We start from the raw sequence: 20075 nt of genomic DNA, 5'->3' as shown, positions 1-20075 counted from the left end.
ATTTTAGAGTATAGTACATATGTCAGCCAATTTTGGACTGATAAGCAAGCTCAGAACTAAATAAGCATTCTTTAGCGAATAATCGCACAAAATTTCAGGCAACGAAGTACGGGCCCACCTCAAGCTTCCGATGATCCCGTGAGGGGCAGAGGGCAGAAATTGTGAAAGGCAGAAAAAAACGACCTCCACTTTTGGCCTGCTAGGCACATTTTTCAGGTTATGTGCCACCCGATGGACATAAGTAACAACCAACCGTTTCTTGCACCTAAAGCCTTCGGCTTTTTGGGGTATGCTGCCCTTCATCTGTAACAAAAACTCAGACACAGCTGTCAAAACCTATAAGGGAAAACCAGCCGCAAGCACCCTGGCAACCTGAGCGTCGAAACCTTCCTCAATCTTGTGATGGTATGACTTTACTAAATAATTCAACAACATTTTTGTATACTTGCATTCGTGGCACGACATCGTGCAGTTGTAGCATTTCGGTTTAAGTGTGTTTCAGAGACAACCGACTACTGCGTTAAAAATTGTACACATTCCTGTTTAAGTGTTTTGTGAGAGAGAGAGAGAGAAGTCTTTTGCTTTGTTTGATCTGAGATAAATTGCAGAAGGAAGATCAACAGAAGGCGTACCGGTACTTGAAGGAGGTAGGTATGCCAGTCCCAGTTGGCAAAAGAAAGCTCATTTGTAGTTACATTACGCAGAAAATGTATCATCGCGATCGCTTTTACCTATCAGCTATCTCCTGCCATTTTTCCCCACTCCTCTTTGTAGATCTCCGAAGCATTGGTCGCCTCGTGTAAGTTGAGACACCATTGTCCTCTTTGCCTTGCAAGGTTCGTTCACGCGCAAACTGCAACACACCCTCATGAACCCTCAGAACCCGCAGTCTGTGGTACGTTTAACACATGTGCGCGCCGTGGCAAGCTCGAAATGAAGATGAAGTCTGCTGTTAATTAGGGTGTCTACGCTGGCTAGTTGGTACGTCCTCGCGGGAATTTCTGTGAAACGCCAAGCACATCTGTTCATATTTTAACAGCGGAGCTGCTTAATTAAGCTTGGGTTCCATCCGTGCAACCTGTCACTCAAAACTCAGCACAGCACAGGGGAGCGGAGTCGTCGTACTTTTGACTAGAGCGTAACAGCGTTTTTGTGCGGGAGGACTATGATATCGGAGCATCGAAGAATTTTCGTAAGCATCACCGCAGTTTCGGTGCTGTAAAGTTAATAACACCCTTTACCATTTCAGTCACCGTGTCTCCATATGAAGACTCGACTTTATTCGTCGTTTTACACGTGAAAACGAAAAGAGTTTATGCTGCAGGGTGGTGCGGCTGATGTTAGAAACCCACGGAAGTGAAAGGTAGCACCATGTGATGTGGAATGGTGGAACCTCACTCATAAACACCGTTTCAAAATGAACGCCACCAAGTTTTGTGGGAGCTCCGGTGTGTTGCCGTCCTAAGGTCTCTCATCAAAACACTTCTTTCATGTGCAGAAATTATTATTTCACCTCTTTGTTTGTAAACTGCCTCAGGAGATTTAATATTTTTATAGGTTTTTATAGGGAAAAGCAGGATTGAGTAATGGTGTCTCAGTATGAGGACACGACGCCTTTTTCGTAATAAATATTCTAGAGAGACTGAACCTTTTTTTCTTACCTCTAGACACTTGACACTGCTAAACCTCCAAGTACTGAATTTTTCTGCAGTGAATATAATAATTCGTGACTGAAAGGGTTAAGGGAAATATTTATAACAACCTTACACATCAACAAAGACACAAAAAAACACTCTTTATTACTGTGTTGTAAACGATAGAACACCACGTAAAACGGCGTTTTTTTGTGTTTTTGCTTTGGTGTAAGGGTGCTAGTTATTTGTAGAGTTGTGTAAAACAAACAGCGGCACGCTCGCACACATACTGGCGGAGTGCACTAAACTCAAAGCCCCTATACCCCCCAACCCTCCCTCCACCCCCCCTACCCCACTCCACGAGCGATGGGAGACCTTGCGGTCCAGCCCCGCCCTGCCGACCCAGCTCGCGCTGACGGCCAGGGGCCAGGAGCTGCTGGCCCAATACGGTTCCCGCGACCTGGGAACCGCTCCGTCTGGCGTCTGAAAACGCCTCGAGCTCAAATAAAGTTACCACTACTACTACTCCGTTTTCCGGTTGTATGTTTTTTCAAAAACGTGGTAAAAATCGGGGGCGGTTTTTTAAACTAATAATCTGGGAGAAAACTGCTTTTGTTTGTAAAACAATTCTAAAATTCGCGTTTTTTCGGGTGGAATCTACGGATGTACAAAGTAATACGCTCAGTTATTTTTAGAAGGTATCATGAGATTTTTAACTTTAACACATTAAAATTGATGTGCGTTCCAAGCTGGTAATCGGGGGGAAATGAGGGTTTTCTAGCAAAGGCTCTTTGAAATATGGAATTTGTTTGAAAACGAATCAGTAATGATGACAGTAAAGAGCATTGATAACTTCCTCGAAATGAAACATTTTATTCACGAAACGCTGGTGGTAAATTTTTCGTTCATCCTTGTTTACATATATTATCATCGGCGTGCTTATTATGATATGTTGGACTTCATTCGAGACCTGCCTGGTCGTTCAACGTATCTCAACAGGAAGAAAGTTCTCTCGACAACACTGCGTCCGTTAGCTAGGCACAACTGTGTCAGTGCAGCATTTGCCAGCCTGAGGTATCGAGAAGTATTTTCATGCTAATACACCATGAGTTCGGAGGCTGTGTCTGTGGGGCTTGCTTCCAGCAAGTACTGGTTGAGAACGACGGACCGTCAGCGCACGAGTGTGCATACCGCTAATTTGAAAAGGTTTATTCAGGAGAAACCGGGTTTAACCCGATGCTCCTGAAACATGTTGGGGGCGTAAAAAGCGGGTAAAATTGGGTTTTAGTATTGATGTATTTAGGGTATTAGCTATACAGGCTTTGAAAGGGTGTTTTGTAATGATTTTGCAATGGTGTTAGGGTGTTATTTGCACTACACACTCTTCAAAAGGTAATGTTTTGTGTGTTTTTATAGGGTGTAGTGGTGTTAGGCATGGACAGTGAAAATTACCCTCGATTGTGTAAGTCATTTTACAGCTCGGAGCAAGGCGACAAGGCTACACTAACGACTTAAAGCGAAAGCGATATAGGGCTCAACCCCTGAGGTCTGAGAAAGCGAGTGACAAGGTGACTACGCGGCTGCCCCATAAGAGTAAGGTTCGACTGCACCGTAACGCGGTAAGCTAGTGACAGCCTCTGCGCCTATTCCGTGCTTTTTTGGGGCACTCGCCAAAGTACTGTACCAAACTACGCAGGATCTACGATGTGAGCACGTTTGTTTCGGAAATCTCAGCGCACCCTCACAGCCCCATGGGGATTGTGCGCGCGCGCGCAGTTGGACCAGATAGCACAGTTCCCTTTTTCACACGGGAAACGGGAGCGTGATCGCGTCGTCTGCTACTTGCGCGTTGTGCACGGGTAACGAACAGAAACGTCTCACAAGCACTGCGTCACGGCGATAAGTCCTGCGCCGCAGTGGCTGCACTTTCACCATTCGCGCCGTCTTGTATTTCCCACTTGCACACTTCTGCTGCTGGTATTCCCAGGGTCGTTCCACCACACCTGAGAAGAATCCACGAAGAGCGCGAGGCTGGGCGACCCGTGATCCACGGCAGGAACCGGCTGCCGGTGTTTCTCCTCCCGGTTGCATTCTTCGGCATCCTGGGACTCGCCTACTTCGCCGCTACCCCGGGTACGCAAGGAGCTAAGCGCAGCAGGCGCGTCCTACCTGCCTGTCAGGGAAGACTAGAGAAGAGCACACTGCAAAAGACATGAGGCAAAAGGGCGTGCAGAACAGGCGCTGTTCTCTGCCCTCTCTAGTTCCTTGTCTCTGGCTTTCGCGTTTTGCACTCTAGTCGAACCTGAACCACCAACAAGCCCAACCCTATCAAGGGAAGACCACCCACTGTAACATTTGTCGCAATTTCCAATCTTCGACAACGGAGATGAGAACAAACACTGAGGAATTTACACTGAAAGACGAGATTACTTCGGCTTCCGGCTTAGTCTCGGGGAACGCGCAGAAAGATGCAAGGTTAGCCTCCCCATAACAAAGTGCATTCACAACATCGCTTACTATCTTTCAGTAGAGATAACATTTATTGACGACATTCCACCCAATTCCAGTCAATCTCAGATGTCCGCATTACAGTGTACCAGACTTCATGAACACACTAAAATGTTAGTGCAAGGTCGTTTATAGAAACCCAGTGTTGCTTCTGTATTTAGAGCAAATGGAACAAAAGCTTTAGAAGTGCTTTTTTCTTGGGGGGGGGGGGGGGGGGGGGTGAGGTAAAACGGGGCTCTAGATATCAGTTTTCTTCACTTCATCGTCAGCCAGTCTTTCCCACTAGCGAGCGGCTGGGTTGATGTGTCTTATATTTTTCAAGTATAGGAATACTGTAGTAGATCGTGTCTGCACAAACCAACGAAAAAAATCAAAACATAACGAGACATACTTAGTCTGCTGTCACATTCAAGATTACATGTAGGAGTACTGCCTCGAAAAGCACATAGAAGACTTAAAACAGACACTTTCTTAGTAAAACTGAAATTTTCCGCGGTGCGGGCTCAGCAGTGCCATTTGAGAAGAAATAGTAAACACAGTTATCAGTGTGTTTAATACACGTCAGCGCTAAAGGGGTGTGATCAAATGGTACTTGTCGCACCACTCAACTCCCATAGTCATGTCTAGAGACCGGAACTTTCGGCAAAACTGTAGTTTCCTTCATGCCCCAAAGGTGTGGTCCTGTCTGGTTCTTTGTCGGAAGTGGTCCGGTTGCACCCTGTGTGGTCCTGTCTGGTCCTGTCACTTGATTAAAGGTGTGGTCCTGTCTGGTTCTTTGCCGCTCATGGTCCGGTTGCACCCTGTGGGGTCCTGTCTGGTCGGGTCGTTTGTCCTGTCTGGTGCTTTTTATTGTGGTCCTGTTTTAACGCACTGCTTCCAAATAACAATGTCGCAATACGAACTCGCCCAACTCTGCGTCCTGCTGAACGTGTGGTAAACTCTAAAAATGGCCGTCTATTTGCTTTCCCACGAGGCACCTGAGTGACCAATCGCGACGTATGCGGGAACGAAACTGGCAAATGAAGTGTCCGAAAACACGATTTCGATTGAAAATGAGATCTGTGCTGTGACATCGCGCAGTGCAAATATTCATGCTTGCATTGCATGATGTCACAACGTAGACCACATCTTTCGACTAAAACCTTGTGGTGAGTGTCGTCATTAACCTACACTCCAAAAAGTCATCGTTAGTGGGCTTCACTCCAACACTCCAGAACGACCAATCGGCGCAACCAAATGGGCGAATTGGCAGATTGACAAGGCCAAGCAAGCGATTTGAGTAAAAAATTCAATCTGCGCTGGACCAACAATGCAAATGTACGACTTTCTCTGTTGTCGCAGAGGAGACTGTGTTTTTAACACGAAAGTGCTTTATTCCCACACACACGAAGATTTCGCTGACGTCAAATCTGTCACCGTAGGGACGCCTGTATAACGAAGCAAGCGGCCTAAAAGGGTGCACCTCTGCACACAAGGTCTTCTTGCGGGGAAGCAGCTTTTAGTACTAATAAGTACGTTATACTTAGGTTTGTTCGTTTTTTGGTTTTATATTTTAACACGAAAGTGTTTTATGCCACCATACCCAAAGATTTCACTGACGTGATATCCGCCACGGAAGTGACGCCACTACATCTCTGCCGAAGGGACCCGCCAGCAGGACGTCGCTCGCCAAGCACAACCACAAGACAGCCGCCGACCCGCAAATCATGCTCAGCTGCGGATTTCGCTGCACATTTCGCTTTCGCGTTTTATCGATTCCCATGACAGAGTAATCAACCACAGTTTTTTACTGTAATCGCAAGATGGGCATCGTCATTCCCCAAACGGACCTATACATTCGTCACGCTGATTAGTCCTTCTGGAGCGTTGGGGTACAGGACACCATGGGCAATTTCAGCACGAGTATTTTGCCACTTTGATCACAGTTATTCGCCTTCTCTGTGAATTGTGTGAAGCAGATTCGCGGAAATTCTTTAGAACGCAAGTTGCTCCACTACGTGTGACGATTTCAAACTTCCTAGACGGGCTGCACTGAACTCTCATGAAGACATTCTTTTACGCTTCCGCAGACTTGCACACTTCAAGCGCCGCCAGCAACACGACAACTTCAGTTCCGGCGAGAAGCGCCACGACGACTGGGCCCGTTCACAAAGGCCCGTTCCAACGAATCAGGTTTGTAAATGCTCTACACTCGGGAAGGTGTTAACGAAGTGTCCACCCGTTGGGCTAAAGAAAAATTGATTAGTATAGGCTCTTGCACTACGACGACATATTGTTCTTGTACCGCATGGTGCCGTATCAGGGTGTCGTTGTGAGCCCAATTTCCATGAAAACGTCCCATGGTCGCATGCTGTGCGCTCCAACAAGAAAGATGAAGGACTTAATTGTTTTAGTGCTCAGTTTAGTGATTTATTGGGTTATGATTTTATTGGGTATTGCGCATACCCCATCGATCTACTGGGGATAAGTTAATTTCATCCCGGAAAAAAAACTGGCCGCGGATCTACTTGCCTTGCTGCAAATCACTCTCAAAGATGGTGGCGTTTTACTGCTCCCCTTCTCCCTCGTTCTCTCTCTCTCTCTCTCTCTCTCTCTCTCGCCCCTCAAAGCAACGCCGTCTAGGCTAGAAAGTCTAGAAGGTATGGCTCCAGCCCTACTCCCCGTTCTCCATTCTCCCATCCACATTGCCTCCGTCTTATTCTACTAACTTCCTGGCACATTCTTACCTTTTCCTCCTCCCTCTTTCCTCCGGCCTTCTGATCGCCACTCTCCTACACTCCACGAACCGATGCATTCCACAACCCACCCGGCCAAACGTCCATTGAGAAACGGGGTCCTCTGTGCTCTGCCAATACAATCCCAGCGAAAAAAATGGCTCTAGTTTGATGCTTCTAAGCCTAGACATCACGACTACAAGCATGGACTATGTACACTGTGTCTCGCGAATGTTTGCTTTTGCTCGAGCTGCCGTCTAGCTGTGTCTTATAGATAATTGTATAAGTCTTTGCGCTTGCGCAGAAGAACGCGCACAGACAGCCCAGCCGTTGCGTCATCGATTGCGAGACTGAGGGACCAAGCGGCGGCGAAGCAGCCGTTGAACACTCCCCAAGTCGCTTGGTTTGCTTGCGCTGCGGCCGCACCGTTGGCTCAGCCGTCGCTGATCTATCATGAGCAAGCAGTGAAGCTACTGTTTTACCCTCGTCATGTCACGTCATGCAGCGATCGATAAGAAAGGCGCAGGTTATGCGCCAGCAGCTGAAGGTTACTTCCGACGCGATGAATGACGTTAAAAAATACAGCGCAGTCTAGCTTTGCCTCCAAAAGGCTTACACTGTAGAGGAAAATACGGAAGAGGGCATAGCGGAGGGAAGGCGCTGTGATGCTATCGCTGGCCGCCTCAGGTCACACGAGAAACTCCCGGCGTGCGTTCAGAAAGGGTGATTACGTAGAGCGTGATGCTGGGGAAGAAAAAATTGGTGCAGCCGGCACTATAGTGGTGCAAGGCTGGAGAAACAGCAGAGCTGGCGGCCCTCTCCCTTCGTCGGAGACCCGGATGTTGTACCTCGCGTTTATTGCCGAACTTGGCGTTGAAAGTTCTGCATGAGTGGAAGGCGCGGATCGTTTTGTCCGCAGCCTTTCACATCTCTCGCAGAATGGACCGCGTTAGCAAACTCTATAATCCGCGGCCAAGTCCAGAGCCAACGCCCGCGCTACGAACCCAAAAGAACTGCTGCGCGCCCGGAGTGAGATGATAGCTCAATCGGAGAGACACCGGTTTCATAACGCCAAAATTTGATTATGACCACGGGAAGTGTTGCTTTTTCCTTTCCATTCGGATTGACATCTTATTGTTCCCCGCCGGTGCTAACCACCGCACCCCTCGCGCTTTTGGGGTGGCCCAGCGGCTAGGTTGCCGGTATGATGGCGTGGAGGTCTTGTGTTCGATTCCCGGTTCGAGGCTTCGAGGTTTCTTGGTACGACGGAGAGACAAAAGCTCAGCCTCAACAGCTCTGCTGTTAAAAAGGAGAAAGTGTTACCCCAGACTGAGTAACGAAAAAGGGAGCAATCTTTAAACACATGTTATATTCCGTGTCTGGCGGGCTGCTTCTATCTGGAGAGTAATCAAATTCCCCTCATCACAGTTTTATTTAGATAGACAGGTTCTGGAGAATCTTTTTTTGAATTCACAACTTCGTACTGGACAAGGAGAAAGTGGAAAAGGTGGAATAAACGTCTGTTTAAAGCAGTCAGCCTTGTGAAAGAGGCCTCATTCCAGGAGCCCTTGAGTACGTCCGGCTTCATAGGCTCTCTGCTCCAGCCAAAACTATCGTCAGAGCCCGAACTGGACAGTGCTCGCTCTCAGTGATCAGGAGAGGGAAAGGGCAGGAGTGTAAGGGGATTGTTATCACAGCCCCACATGATATGGTAGAGGGAGCGCGGAGCCTGGCAAAAGCGACATTGCGAGGATAAAGGGGCGGTGGCTAGAATGTGGTCGGTGGCTCAGTGGCGCCGCGGTGGCGCAGCGGTGGCTCAGTGGCTAAGGCGTTGTGCTGCTAAGCAAGAGGTCGCGGGCTTGATTCCCGGCCGCGGCGACCGCTTTTCTGATGGAGGCGAAAAGCAAAAATGCCCGTGTGTACGAGATTTCGGCGCACATTAAAGATCCCCAGGTGGTCAAAATTAATATTGAGCTTTCCATTACGGCGCGCCTCATCGCCTACGTTGCGTCGGCGCGTTAAACGCTACAATCAATCAATCAATCAATCAATGAGAATGTGGTCTCTAGTGGGGTGGGGAAATGTGTTCGTTTGGTCAGGCATGCTGATGGGCAGCTTTGTTGTCACACACGGCGGAGTGGGCTAGAGCCCAAATAATCCTAACGAGATGTCGAGGAGGATGCTGGAGAAAAATTGTTCTGGCAGGTCGTGATATAACACCGCTGGAGAATGTTCTACATGCTTGTTGTTTGTGCAGTGGCTAGGGAGATGGCCGCTTCTTCCGCCTGTATAGAGTGGATGGTGGGAATGGATGAGCATGTAAGGAGGTCTTCGGTAGAAATAACCACAGCGGTCATACCTCTTCACCAGGGATGCGAAGCGGCATCTGTATAGACCATGGCAGAGTTTTGGCCGTATTGTTTAAGGAACGCTGTCGCTCGTGCTTCCGTACGGGCCTCGTGATGTGTCGGGTGCATGTTGCGTGGCAATGGGGCCGCATCAATGAACTTGCGAATCTCATGGGGAAGCTGATTCGCATCGGCCTGGGAGTGTTTCAGAGGTTGAGGAGCTTAGAGGTGGTTTTTATACTGTTTTGGTGGCTTGTACCTTACGCATACACCTGCGCGGAAACTTAAGAACGCAATTTTACTTACAGGCACGTGGTTCGGCCAGAGCTTCTGTACGATGCCCCCGCCACGCTTGTCTCATCTGGCTCTGTCAACAACAACACGGTGTCCAAAGGCTCAAGGGTGTCTTGGACAGCCCGTGAGATTTCTTCATTCGCATTTTTCTGATGATGGCATCCAGGGGTACTTTTCTCTTGTTATGGGTGTTTACAACGGCCTTGTGCCCCGGCATTATCACCCTTTTGACGTGAAAGCATTAAATTACCCACTGAGCAAGAAAGGCCAAAGTTGGTATCCGCATAACGACAAATTGGCCGTTTTACACAACGTCTTATTTAAGCGTTTTATAGCGCGGGGCGTTCCATAGCATGCGCGTAAACTCAGAAGTAGCGTAAGGTGGCCGTTCACTCCAGGCGCAGATGAAGAAAGTGAGCGGAATAACGCAACCAAACGAGCAGGCAGGCACGCAACCACATTCACCAATGTCGTCAACTCTTCCAACACGTAACGGAAACGAGCAGCGGTGCAGGACGAAGGAGGCAGATTGAAGCCATTCGAAAGGGTAAGGCGGAAGGGGATCGGCGAGCGAATCGTCTCAAGCGGCAACAGTACGAAGCCATTCGAGAACGCCGTGCGGGAGAAAAGAGTACCGGACGTTCCATCCGGTCGAGCCTGTAGGGGCAATCGGGCGAGCCTTCAAGGGCATAGAGGCTGAATGAAAGTTTGTTTTAACTGAAAGATCATACGTTTCGTAGCTCTCAGCTTTTGTTCGACGAGAAATGACGCCTTATTTGCTGGGAAATAAGTAAACAAAGCTGCCAGTCCTCGGTACCGTCTCCCTTTTATTTTTTCGGGATGTATCCAATGCGTCACAAAGTAGTGTTTAGGCGCCCTCACGCTGGCAACGGTATCTTTCACGTCTCCAAGCCATGGCCGGCCCCGGCTATATTTCTTGGGCCGAATAAGCTGGCTTGGACTGTTATGATCTTTCACCGACGCAATGAGAAATAGTCTTGAATGCTCGAGCGGCCGGCGTGCCCGCCTATGCCGGCCTCCCAAATCCCATCTAGCCGGCAGCGAGCGAAGCGACAAGCGCTGTTTCTGATATCTAGCGCCGCGTTCGGGCCAGGGTCATTCAGGCAGGCGCCTTCACCTGACCTCGTCCTGGTGATCGGAGCCGTATGATATATTTTCTCGCACGATCATAGCGTGAAATAAACTATCACGACGGCAGCCGTGTCGAGTAGTCGCAGTTGCCGGGGCTCCCCTTGCCCTGACCCTTCCCCTTCCCCTTGCCCTGCCCTTCCTCCACCTCCTCCTCCTACTTCTACGTGCGCGGAGGACGGGAGACTGGAAGTACGTTCGGGTCCCTTAATTAACAACCTGCAGTGAATCTTGTTCCTTTCGCCGATTCTAATGAAGGGAATTTAGCCGCTCTCTGCCGGAGATATTGCCTAAAGAATCTCTGGTGTTCGCCGTCGTAGGTTATTGATTTGCTAATTGCACACCCATGCCTTTCAAAAACGAAACCGAAAGCGTGATGGCTGACTGAATACTGAGGAAAGCAGCCTGCCTCGCAATGTATAAAAGCATTGGTTTGTGTCTTTTAAGTAAGATGGATTCATGGAAAAGATTGATTTACATTTATTTTGCGTGCTCAACCATTTAAGAACTGATTGATGAAGTAAAACCTCAATAGATGCTTCTGTAATGAGCTCTCGCTGTTTACAGCTTTTGTGGCGTCACAAACCGCGTACCCAAAAGCGTACGGGGCATCGACGCCTGTTTTCACGTTTCTGGCGTTTTCTGCCTTATTAAACAACTGTTGATTGCGAGAATGGTGTATTTAGATTCTTGGCACCGTAATCCACCAATACAAGTCCACTTGTTTCCGTCCTTTGGTGTCCCGGTAAGGCTTCCCATTATTAACCATTAAGACGTCCGTAGGTGTCCTCTGTCTTTTTTCCCGTTCCTTCTTTATAATTATTGCTACTGTTAAACCCCCATCTCCTCCATAACTCATTAGCGCTACATCAGTGTCCTTCGTCCCGGCCGCAGGTCTCCCCAGGCGGCCCATTTGGTGTTTCTTCGACTCCAAGGATTTCACCTACACAGCCAATAGCCTGCCTGTGGAGCTGTGTTCGGCAGTAGTCTTCTGCTGCGTCGACCTGTCACGGGAGGGCGACAGCGTGTCTGTAGTAGCGGCAGATGAAGGTGAGATCGATATGTTTTGATGCGTTAGCATTGCTATCCCGCTACTGCAGGACGCGGGAGCTTTTGGGAGCGCAAGACCGGAGCAGTTTTAGCTCAATGGGGAGGCCTCCGTCCTGCAGTGGACCTGAGTAGGCTGATCATGATGGCGATGATGATGAGCATGGCTACGCGAAACTGTTGGATTTCAGCCCATATGTATGCGCCTGTCTGTCAACGTATGCGTTGTGCATGAAAGCTCACCCCACTACAGTTTGTTATGTTGTGGGAGTTTCAAAAGATCGAGGATGACAAAAAAGATGCCTCTGCAGAAAAGTAACCCGCAAAAAACTTAAGGATGTAAATATCGGTGCAATGTTGATACGCCCCTCAACTTGTTTGTGGGGCTTGAGCTGTCGACCCTAAGTCGAACATAGAAAGAAATCAGCGAAAAATTATCAGGACCCTCATGTTACGCTAGGATCGTGCAGAACTCAGTGAGAGGAATGCCGGACGCACATACAGGACGAAGTTTATTTACAAAATATTCGAGACGTTCGACGACCATTCAAAGAAAATAACGGTAACTCAAAAAGAAATGTTCACAAAGAGGGTTCAGTTAGCTTTCGGCGGCACTGGCTGGCGCTAGGTCTTCAAAACATTTGAGTTAAGCACGGCTCACAGGTATGCCTTGCTGGAGCACAGTGGTCGTCGAGGGTGAGAGTCCCAGAGCATGGCCGGCGGCTCAGCCTCACAGCAGGAGGAACCCTGGCTCGAGCCGGAACGAGACGACGGGGCAGTGTCTTGTGGTCACTCGTGCCCGAGCTGGTAGCCACACCAAGACGGCAGCTCGCTTGATGACCGATGGCGACGGTCTCGTAACGGAAGGCACGTCGACCGGACGTCTAACGTGGGAATGCCCAATCTAACCGTTCCCTGTCTCGGTCGCTCTGCGCTTCCCTGGTTCGCAGCTTCTGCTCGCACCACGCCCTCGTCTTTTTCTTCTCGATGCTGTGGTTTTTACCTAGCGGCCGCACATGTCTCACCCGATGTGAAATCTTCTTTTACTATTTTCACCATGCCCCCTCCGAGCCACTCATCATATCTCATTTTGGGCAAAGGCTTGTTCGCCAAATATCCCATTATGAGGGGACTGTAAGGGTACTGGGCTGGTTATTTACTCGCAATTAGTGCGTAAACTCTTTACAAGTGAGTTCGCGGTAGTCCAATATTGACCATTTCTCCCCTACGTTATGGATCTAGAACACGCGGCAAAAGACAGCACACTCTTTACAGGTGTGTTCGCGGTAGTGCAAAATTGACTATTTTTTTCCTTACGTTAGGGATATAGAACACGTGGCAAGACAGCGCAAAGAGTCTGAACGGCAGACGAGAAGGCGACAAAAATCGGCGCTGACTAACAACTGAATAAATTTTATTGCGCGCTGGCAGGATAAGAAAATGCAGAAAGAACACGAAAAGAAGTTACAGTTAAGATAGTAGAAATGCTACCTCCTTGGTCAGCAAGTTGACTGATGGTTTGCGGACGCATGCGCCTGCTCGCTCTTGCATTGAAAAAGCTTCGCGCATTGAAAATGCTGCGATATCATATTTCATTATTGTTAATAAGCGCCCTGTTTGTCCAATGTAGCTAGATGCAGAGGCCCTTGTCAGGCTGCGAAGCCTATAGCCTCTGCTTCCGTCCCTGTAAAGACTCAGGACAAATAAATTCTTTCTTTCTTCTTTCTTCTTTCTTCTTTCTCTTTTCTTTCTTGCAAAAGATCTCTCCTGTTCTCGGGTAACCGTAGCGCTTGAGGGCATGAAATTGCTCAAACAAGGGCTGACACGAGGGCTCGTCCACGCATGAAGCAACATGTGTGGAGAGGTTACTACCTGCAGCGGATTTAATGGCATAGGCGTGTTCGCGAAGTCGATCATTCACATATCGTCTCGTTTGCCCTCGAGCTACGAGCTACAGCAGGACACGGTTCACGTACAATGCCCTGGTCGCGAGCTCAGTGAAACGCCTTGTGTGTCCCTTGTTGCAAACGTTGCGCCTTGGTTCCCCCGATTTCACCACCTTGGAAAAGCCGCCCAACTTCCTGGCAGCAGAACACAAAGGGCACCCCTGAACCTTCCGCAATCATTTTTAGTTTGTGCGAGACGCCATGCATGTATGGGACGACCGTCGTGATCCTGCATTCCTTGCGCTCCTTGGGACGTGTTCCTACCCACTCTTCCGTCATCAACTTGTTTGACAGGCTGCGGATGAGGTCTTTGGGGTATCCAGGCACTTGTAGGTGCTTTATCTGGTCCTGGAACATCGTCTCTATTGGGTGATGGCACGATCTGAACAGGGCGTTCTTCAAAATGGGTGTGGCCACCTCGCGTTTTACGAGCCTGGAGTGGGCTGAAGAGTGTGGCAGCAGTCTCTTCTGTGCTCTCGGCGCGTATTCCCAACACAAATGTTTTTAGCTGATTCGCAGCCTCAGGTCGCGGAACCGCAGCTGCCCATCAACTGGCAGCTCCCTGGTGAGGACGATTTCGCGAAGTACAGAGGCGAAGGCTCCGAACAAATTTTCCAACTCCGTTACGCCGTCATTCCTGTCACGGTAGATCACGTTCGGAGGCAAAGAGTAGACTCGGGAAGCGCAGGACAGGAGCAGTTGTAGGTGCACGGGGGAGGCCCTTCCTACTGCAGTGGACCTCACTAGGCTGTTGATGATCATGATCATGACAATTGAGCTACCCGCACCCGGCCCGAAAAGACACATATGCAATGAACCAAAAGCACCATACCATTTCTATACCATAGCCCATTTCCAATGCCTCGTCACCACTCCTCTTCCCCTCTTCTATTACTTTCTACTGCCAGCACAGACTGGTGAACATCCGTAGGCATGGTTTCCGGATCTCAAAAGTTATTCGAGTTAACTTAGTGAATGAATCAGTCAAGGTATATATTTGAAGCCGTTATTGGTAATGAGACGGACAATTAATAGCCAGGTCACTCCAACGGCTGATAGTCGCAAAAGGTAACAATGAAGATGCATTTTTTCCATTTTAAGTAACAATAGCGGTAAGCGTCTATGATCTCATAGGCCAATGCAATGTCGTTGCGCTGATTCCCTCTTCACGCCTTATCGCTGAAGCTCTGGGAAGACTACGGGTGTCGATGACCACAATGAAGTAGCTGATTGTGGATAAGGGATGGGGAAGGTTTGTTCAGTGGCAGATCTTTTGTCGGCACCTCATCCTAGGTGCCAAGCGGGGGAACAGAACATGGCTCCCTCCCTCCCTCCCTCCCACTCTCCCTCCCTCCCTCCCTCTTTCTTTCTCTCTTTCACTTGCTGGCACTGGCATCGCAGAGAGGTACAAAAGGATCGTGGAGCGACGCAAGGCCTACCCGTGGGTCCGGCTGTTTCTGGGCATCGGGGGACCTCGAACCCTTGAGGACGGCTTCCGGACCCTGGCCTCTGCCGGCGTCACGAACATGACCGTGGTGCGCCTGTGCCGCAGCCTGCACAAGTTCATCGGCCGCGTGGGCGGAGAGGGTGTCCTTTTCCACGCACCGCCTGGCACCGACGGAAGCTACCACCGATTCATTGTGGTACGTGCCGCTGTCTTCCTTAGTTGGCCTTTTAATAGAGCAGTTTAACCTTGAGCTTGGCCCGTCAGCGTTCACCTAAAACAACGAGGACCATTTCATTTCAGCATCTGTAGTTGCTTACAGCAGCTGCGCTGAAGAGAGAGAGAGAGAGAGAGAGAGAGAGAGAGATAACATTTATTGAAAGACCTCCCCCTTATGGGGCGGTGGCGGCTGCCCACAGGGCCGCAGCGACCTGGAGGCCTCGGGAGGCGACTAGCACCTGGTCCGAAACCTCGGAAGATCCACTTTCGCAAAGCGGGATGGCATCCACCTTTGTAATGCTTAACGAGTAAAGCGTAATTTTTCTCTCCGCGCGGCAAATTCTGTCCCAACGGAAGGAGACCCATTAAAAGCCACCACTCGACCGGATTCAAACTCCCTTCCATACAACCAGCTTTTTGGATGTACGGAAGTTGTTCACTTGGGGCGTATTTTAGCACTGAAAGAGAGCAAACCAGACTTGAGCAGCAGACACCTCTGTGTCCGAGAAAACCGGTTTCCGACCCGGCGCGACGAAAGATCTAGCAGGTTGGGCGCACTGGAGCGCCAGGTGCAGGGGTTTTCCGGAATCCAAACCGGTTCCCAAAGTGGGAGATGACGCATGCGCAGAGGCGTCCTTTTGTTGTCATGTGTTTTGCCCTTTTAAGCCGGTTTTATACATGGCGCGAATTTGCCTGCGAATTCTCTGCTGCGCCTCCGTTCATACGGCAAAATGACCGGTTACCCCCCAACACAAATAGGTCATTGTGCAACATAAGCGGCGACGCAGCAGCGAATTCACAGGTAAATTACAGGGCTTCAACCAAATTCACAGGGCTTCAACCAAAGAGGTGCGCGGTCGGAGAGTATGGTGGGAACTTGTGTGGAATCGTCGACTCATGAAGTAGCGAATGAGGTCGCTCGTGTCTTTTCCAAGAACGGGATGAACTCATGTTCGAATTAATGGTGAAACGCTGAATGAGCGAGGGTGTGATTGAAGTTACATATTAGAAGTATGTGGTGATTAAAATGAGTAGTAAAGAGAATGGGTATTTCCTTAAAAAAGTAAAGCAATAAGCGATTAGCGTGTACTTCATATGGAGCTTTTATCCATGACCTTCAGTTCGCGGTACTAAATATGTGTGTGGGTGTGGGGGGGGGGGGGGGGAGGGAGTAGAGTGGCGTAGGCAGTTTTTGGGGTTCCGGTTGACAATGGCAATCTAGCTTGTCTCGTCTTATGTGCTTGTTCTGGTTTCAGAACCTCAATGATTGCTTGAGCGCATTCGACATCGAGGTCAGCGTTGTAATCCCACCGGACGCCATTGAGGATAAAGCATTCTTCAAGTACGAGGCCTACTACAGGTAATAATTAATTGTTTCGTGTTCTTACTGCAGTACTGTGTTGCCCGTGTAAATGTAAAAAATAAAGGCAGACTACCAGTCATAAACGTGTCACTAAGATAACAGGAATTAAGTTTTACGGCCATTTTTTTGACAATATATTGTTTCAGAACTATGTTATAAATTAGGCATAACAGCAACGACTGCTATCTATCAAGGACCAGAGGAAAGGGGGGTAATGCTTGTGCGAGAACAAGGTATCCCTATGGAAGACAATAAGAACAAAATAACACGTTGAAGCGCATTACCGCATCTATACGCCTAGTATACTTAAAAACAACTTGGAATCCCCACGAGAATTGGCTTAGAGCAATGCAATTAGCTACAGTTTCAGTCAATTCTGGGACGCTTGCAACAATGCAACAATCCCTCGGAGTGATGAGCTACTGTACTACAACGCAGTTCATGATATCAGTCTTGGGGTACGCGAACAGCACCTGCTTTTTTGTTATGACATAGCACTGACTAAGCCCGAAGCATGCAGAGAGCCGGTATGGTTCATCTGCACCTTGTACAGCTTTGGGCTGACCATGAGTGATTAAACATCAATACTCTCCATCGCTAAAACGCGCATAGCTTGCCCGCCCTAAAGGGACTCTGCAACACTGCCGATAACCGATTTCACTCTTTCCTTCGTGCCAGGAAGCATTACGACGGCTATATTGCCAGCCTGAAGCGGCAGTGCGTGATTTGCTCGTCGCAGCAGACACGGCTTCCGTTTACGCTTTGCTTCTGTGGCATTTTTCTAAACCGACTATCGAATGCGTTCATCGTTGTAAATGATATAAAGCAAGCCAATAGCCGCTACACCGCTGTAATGACGCGATTGGAGCGCTACAAGAACGCCAAGGCTGGGAAAGTGAGAAAAAATTTTGAGCAAGTTTTCAATTTATCTGATGGGCATAGAGCAGTATTTTTTGGCTCATCTATTTTATGACCCCTTATTTTAAGTGCTGAGTATATTCGAAGACTATGTTCTGAATGCACTCAGGATATAAAAAAGTAAAAAAAGTTATGTTACAGGCTCCTTTTTACTAGGTGTCCATCGTGGGTAAAACACGAAGCATATAACCGAAAAACAGCGCGAACAGATGAAAACGCGAAACGAAGAGGGGCAGAAACACCTCGCTTCTTGTATTTTTCGTCGGTTCCCACTGGAGTCGAGTTATCGCATAGCAACTTGCTCGAGTTTCCGTTCTTTCAAAGCACATGTACAGCCATGAGCGTAGCATACGAGCAATGGGAGCAGTGGCCAAAACTTACCGCTGCGCCGTGTGATTGCGGCGCCCTTGACCGCCCGAATGACTATCACCCATCCTTGTGTTGGTTCCTATGTTTACTTGACAACAAATTATACACTCAAAATGACGCAGCGAGAATCATTCTTTTAAACTTGGTAATTCCGTTTTACTACGGATAACACGCTTCCCTATCGCAGTATACATTCAAAAAATAGTGTCTAAAATGTTAAACAGGCGGCCTCATAAGGACAACCCACACTTTCGCGCCGAAATGGTACCGGAAAATAAAGACGACCAAACACAAAGCGCTAGTTACATTTCAACTTTATTAAAGAGAAACGAAGGAATAAATACACAATAGCAGCCAAGCGGGAAATACCCGGGCGATAACTACATCGAAATCGCTGACCACGTGACACTGAACACACTCCGACAACAACCCTTTCATCGCGCTCCGTCAGAGAAGCAAAGCTTATTCTGGGGCAAATGGATAGAAGGAGCACTACTAACACAATCATGTTGACTATTTCATGCACCTACAAAATCTCTGCTCACTGTTCACTGCTTAATGTTCACTAAGCACCTGGTATTGCTCAAAGAGAAGGCTTCTCGACAATGGATGCCAAGTGCCGTGCGACGGCACAGGATGCAGGGCACCTTGGTTTTGAATGCCGAGACTGCGGTTGCAGCTCCTTTTTAAAACAGTACGCCGTCCTCGGTGGGCATAATACCAAACTGACAGCAGAAATTCCCTCGCGGTAAAATTATAGGCTGCCGCTTGTGTTCTGCGTCACGTGCTTGTTCACCGGCTATTCTGCGACTTCTGCCATCTGTTGTTTCCAGGGGTCGACGAACATAGCACACTGTCCATTGAATTTATTGCGTCGCACACAGCAAAGTAACCAACATGAAGTAGAGGACATGCCTCGATGACGCCAAGGAAGAAAGATGATGAGAAAGACGAAGCGCAGCTGACGCCATGATCACGTTAACAAGAAATTTAGTCTGACGTAAATGCAGTTATTTACTTCTTTATGGCGGATTTGGACACCTTTCTTCATCATCTTATGGTGCCTGGAAACGAGGAAACGAAGTTGGAGCCACCAAGCCTACGGATCAGGGACGAAGAAGAGTGAAAGGGGCATCAACATGCACAGGGTGAAGAAGGCCTCGGAAAAGTCTGCAGCACGGAGAAGCTGAAAATGAAGAGAACGGCTCGTCACCAACATAACACACGGTTTATCAACGAAGCGAAGGCGCTTTTGTATGCGGCTGATTTGGAGATTTCGGGTGCGCTCATAGAAAGGTTGCCGTCCAACGATGATAAACTGGTTAAGCGGAACGTAGGGCTGGAGGGAGCCATACCGGAAGAAGAGTTCGCTGCAGAGTGCGTTGCCGTGCTGACATACGAAGACACCGCCAATGGCGTGCTGGGCCAGCTAAAGACCGAGGAGAGCTCCCTACGGAGTGGTAAACGCCTGCCCAGATCGACAGCCCCAGCTTCTGTGGTGGATCCTCAGAGTGACGAGAGTCACCGCCATGGAAGCTCCGTGAAGCGCCCGACGCGGCTGCTCCAAACATTCAATGGTGAGTTTCGCCAGTGGCAGAGCTTTTGGACGCAGTTCGAGGCACCTGTCCACAGCCTGAGCAATGGAAAGAAGTTTCAGTACCTTCGGTCACTGTTGGGTGGGCCAGCTGCCTCATTCATTGCCGGGCTGCAACCGACGGATGATTGTTATTCAGACGCCGTGGAAATTCTTTCTCGACGCTTCGGGGACACCCGCCGCATTGTGCAGGAACACTTGTCGCAGCTTCGAGCTCTTCCTTCAGTGGTGTCCTCGAATGATGTCGGCGCACTATGGCGACTGCTGGACCACTTGCAGTGTCATGTGCGTGGACTCGCGCCTTTGAAGGTTTCTTCTGCCACGTACTCTGCGATGGTGACTGATGTGCTATTGAGAGGTTTGCCGTCAGACATGGTAGTTGCTTATCATCGACAGATAGCGCACAGTTCGCACAGGTCAAGCCTTCGATAGGGAGAGTCCCCCCGTTGGCGGAGCAGCTGTGCCACCGGCGTCCTTCGACGGTGACCTTGACGTGTCGTTGACGCACCTTATGATAGAAGCAGCATG

At 49.0% G+C, this 20075-nt stretch overlaps 1 protein-coding gene across 1 annotated transcript in view; it reads left to right on the top strand.

Moving 5' to 3' along the window:
* Positions 1-20075, top strand: part of LOC144148300 (uncharacterized) — a 47930-nt gene that overhangs the window by 8089 nt on the left and 19766 nt on the right. Inside the window, exons 2-6 of the mRNA XM_077679856.1 lie at positions 775-799; positions 3622-3767; positions 11542-11697; positions 15042-15283; positions 16560-16663. Of these exons, the coding sequence (XP_077535982.1) occupies positions 775-799; positions 3622-3767; positions 11542-11697; positions 15042-15283; positions 16560-16663 (673 nt within the window). The remainder of the gene's footprint in view (positions 1-774; positions 800-3621; positions 3768-11541; positions 11698-15041; positions 15284-16559; positions 16664-20075) is intronic.

This window comes from Haemaphysalis longicornis, unplaced genomic scaffold (genome assembly GCF_048455015.1).
Source record: "Haemaphysalis longicornis isolate Haplotype H1 unplaced genomic scaffold, Haemaphysalis longicornis Haplotype H1 scaffold_8, whole genome shotgun sequence".
In the NCBI taxonomy this organism is placed as follows: domain Eukaryota; kingdom Metazoa; phylum Arthropoda; class Arachnida; order Ixodida; family Ixodidae; genus Haemaphysalis; species Haemaphysalis longicornis.
This window is presented reverse-complemented; position numbering and strand designations above follow the sequence as displayed.